This window comes from Schistocerca piceifrons, unplaced genomic scaffold (genome assembly GCF_021461385.2).
Source record: "Schistocerca piceifrons isolate TAMUIC-IGC-003096 unplaced genomic scaffold, iqSchPice1.1 HiC_scaffold_980, whole genome shotgun sequence".
Lineage (NCBI taxonomy): Eukaryota > Metazoa > Arthropoda > Insecta > Orthoptera > Acrididae > Schistocerca > Schistocerca piceifrons.
Genome location: NW_025729256.1, coordinates 187,144 through 190,231, shown reverse-complemented (window position 1 = coordinate 190,231; position 3,088 = coordinate 187,144). Strand labels below are relative to the sequence as shown.

The following is a 3,088-nucleotide window of genomic DNA, read 5'->3' as shown; positions in this document are numbered from 1 at the left end:
TCCTTACTTGGAGCTCGTGTACTTGGTCACCGCCTTCGTGCCCTCGCTCACGGCGTGCTTGGCCAGCTCGCCAGGCAGCAACAGCCGCACAGCGGTCTGGATCTCGCGGGACGTGATGGTCGAGCGCTTGTTGTAGTGCGCCAGGCGAGAAGCCTCGGCCGCAATGCGCTCGAAAATGTCGTTCACGAAGCTGTTCATGATGCTCATCGCCTTCGACGAGATGCCCGTGTCAGGGTGCACCTGCTTCAGCACCTTGTAGATGTAGATGGCATAGCTCTCCTTCCTCTTGCGCTTCTTCTTCTTGTCGCCCTTCGAAATGTTCTTCTGCGCCTTGCCAGCCTTCTTGGCGGCCTTCCCGCTAGTCTTGGGCGGCATCTCGAACGAACGTACGGCAGCAGCAACACCAGTAGCAAGCGCTCCGCTCTAGTCAGCGTCTCCCCACACAGTGGCACCCGCCGCCAGCCGCCGCCGCACCTTTACCAGCTCGCCCTGTTGCGGCCGCCGACCAATGGGGCGCGCGCGCAACCGGCCGCCGCACCCGAGCCCATAAAGCACCCCCACCCCGGCTGCGCCGGCACGCGACGCACGTGACGCGACGCACGCGGACTCGAGTTCGAGATGGCGAGTGAGCAAGACGTTTATGACGCGCGCGCGGTCGCGGCAGCTGCCGCCGCCGCGCCGGAGCTGTCTGATCGCCGTTCGGCGGCGCCTGCGCCGTCGGCGGGCCCCATCGGACGCTCCACTTATGACGACCCGGCAACCCCAGGAGGACCAAGAGTATATGACGACTACGCGCGCCCAGGACGATGAGATGGACTACTCTACCGACCCTCCCCGTGAGGACTGCGCTGCCGGCGCCCCGCAGAGGGTGCTTCAGCGCAAGCGATCGGCTGTCACGTCCGCCAGTGACGATCCACACACTTCTGGTACGAGTGACGCTGGATTCAAGAAACCGCCGCCTAAGAAGAGGGCGGCTCCACGACGGCGCCCGGCCGTTGTCCCTGTGCCTACTGCCAATCAGTACGACGCCCTACAGGATGGCGCCGACTCTGAAGATCCTGACGAGCCTCCACCGGCGGCCGCCGACGATGCTACACATCGCTCCGGCCCTAAGCTGCCGCCGATTGTTATCGACTACCCTGACGATTATCTGACGCTTCGGGACTGGCTCCAGGCCAACCTCAAGAACGCTTTTACCGCCAAACACTGCGGCGAAGACCGTCTGAAGCTGACAGTCGCCACTACTGAAGATTACGTGGCTGTCATGGACATGGTTGGTGCACGTGGGATCCCAAACTACACCTTCCCCACTGTCCGACCCAAAGTTCTCAAGGTTGCCATGCGAGGCATACCGCTGAAGATGAAGGCGGACGCCTTTAAGGACGGCCTCATCACTATGGGTTTCGCGCCCACTGCAGCCACCCGGATGAAGATGCCTGGTACCCAGCGCCCCATCCCTTTGATGGAGATCGTGTTGCCTGATACGCCTGATAACAGGCAAATCTACCAAGTCACCAGGTTTTATGACCTCTCGGTGACCGTCGAGAAGTTACGCGCACGGAAGGGCCTCGTCCAATGCTACAATTGTCAGGAGCCGGGCCACACTTCCCGCCTCTGTCGCATGAGGCCCCGATGTGTCAAGTGTGGCGAGGGTCACCTCAGCCAGCAGTGTACCCGGTCCCGGGACGAACCAGCCACCTGTGCCCTGTGCAAGCGGGCTCATCCTGCGAGCTACCGCGGTTGCGCTGTCCACAAGGCAGCCAGCCGCCGCCAGCGTGGACTACCTCCCTTGCGGCAGACGTCCCGCTCTGATGGTCAACAGCAGCGGCGCCGAGCTGCGCCACCACCTGCTCCACCTGCTACTCCTCCGCGACAACCCGCCCAGCGGCGTCTGCTTGCTGCTCGGGCGGACCTTGGTTACGCCGACGTCCTCCAGGGCCGGACGACGCCTCCTTCTGCCCCTGCTGTCCAGCCTCTGCGACGCTCTGAAGACGGGCCTGCTCCACCTGCTGCAGCTGCTGATTTCATCGCGGTCTTGCAAGAAGTCCAGGCCACCCTCGTGGCTGTCTCTGCCGCTCTGGCCCAGCTGCCGACCGCCATCACTGCTGCAGTCCATGCAGCCCTCCGAAGTTTCCCCACTGCCACGGCGATCGCATCCGCTGGCCATGGCTCACAACCTTAGGCGCCACCAGACCTTCACGGCTGTAACGTGGAACGCGAATGGCCTCTTCCCTGCGCTTCTGGAATTCCGGCAGTTCCTCCAGGATTACAGCGTGGATGTGTGTCTCCTCACCGAGACACACCTCAAACCTGGACTTCGAGCGAACGCCCCGAATTACGTCTGCTATCGCGACGACAGGCTGACGGCTGGCGGTGGGACAGCCATCTATGTCAAGCGGACACTCCGGCACTATCGTGTCCCTCTGCCGAGGTTGGACTCCTGTGAAGCCACGGCCGTTGCAGTGGAGACGTCCCTTGGAACGGTCATCTTTCTCTCCGTGTACCGGCCGCCACGAGGCCACCTCACCGTCCATGATGCTGACACTCTCCTTCGTGCTGGGGTCAAGCTCTTCCTCGCTGGAGACCTGAATGCCAAGCACCAGCTCTGGAATTCTCGGACGCTGAACGTCAGTGGGAGGCGGCTCTATCATGCTGCTGAGAGGGCACGAGCTTCTGTGTATGGACCTGCTGAGCCGACGCACTACCCTTCGAACGGCTCTGCTCCCGACGTTTTGGACATTTGTCTCGTCAAGGGTGTCGACTGGTTTGTCACCCCCGACGTTCTCCACGCCTTGAGCTCCGACCACTTGCCGGTGCTCTTTCGACTACATGTCCTCCGCTTCCACCAGCGGTGAAGCTCGACACCCGGAAGACCGACTGGCCGCGCTTCCGGCAGCTTGTTCTGCAACGCCTCCCGGATGAGCCACCTCCACTGCACACGGATGTCAATGCTGCTCTTAACACGCTGACTGCGGCTCTCACCACGGCTGTTGCTGACTCCACTACGCCTCCACGGGTTTCTTCAGTGGCAGCTCCAGCACTCCCTGCAGACTTACGGGACCTTATCCGAGAACGAAACCGTCTCAAC

General features: G+C 62.3%; 1 protein-coding gene across 1 annotated transcript; it reads left to right on the top strand.

The window, feature by feature from the left end:
• The first annotated feature begins 618 nt into the window (after positions 1–618).
• On the top strand, positions 619–2,182 carry LOC124774775 (predicted GPI-anchored protein 58). Its single transcript, XM_047249507.1, has 2 exons — positions 619–777; positions 1,799–2,182. Exons 1-2 carry the CDS (start codon positions 619–621, stop codon positions 2,180–2,182), a joined length of 543 nt encoding a protein of 180 aa, XP_047105463.1.
• Positions 2,183–3,088: the final 906 nt, after the last annotated feature.

Bases quoted from the DNA above. Each gene is read 5' to 3' on its own strand.
- LOC124774775 (XM_047249507.1), top strand. From the start codon at position 619: ATGGCGAGTGAGCAAGACGTTTATGACGCGCGCGCGGTCGCGGCAGCT. The intron at 778-1,798 runs GTATATGACGAC...CCCTTGCGGCAG, and splicing joins CAACCCCAGGAGGACCAAGA to ACGTCCCGCTCTGATGGTCA.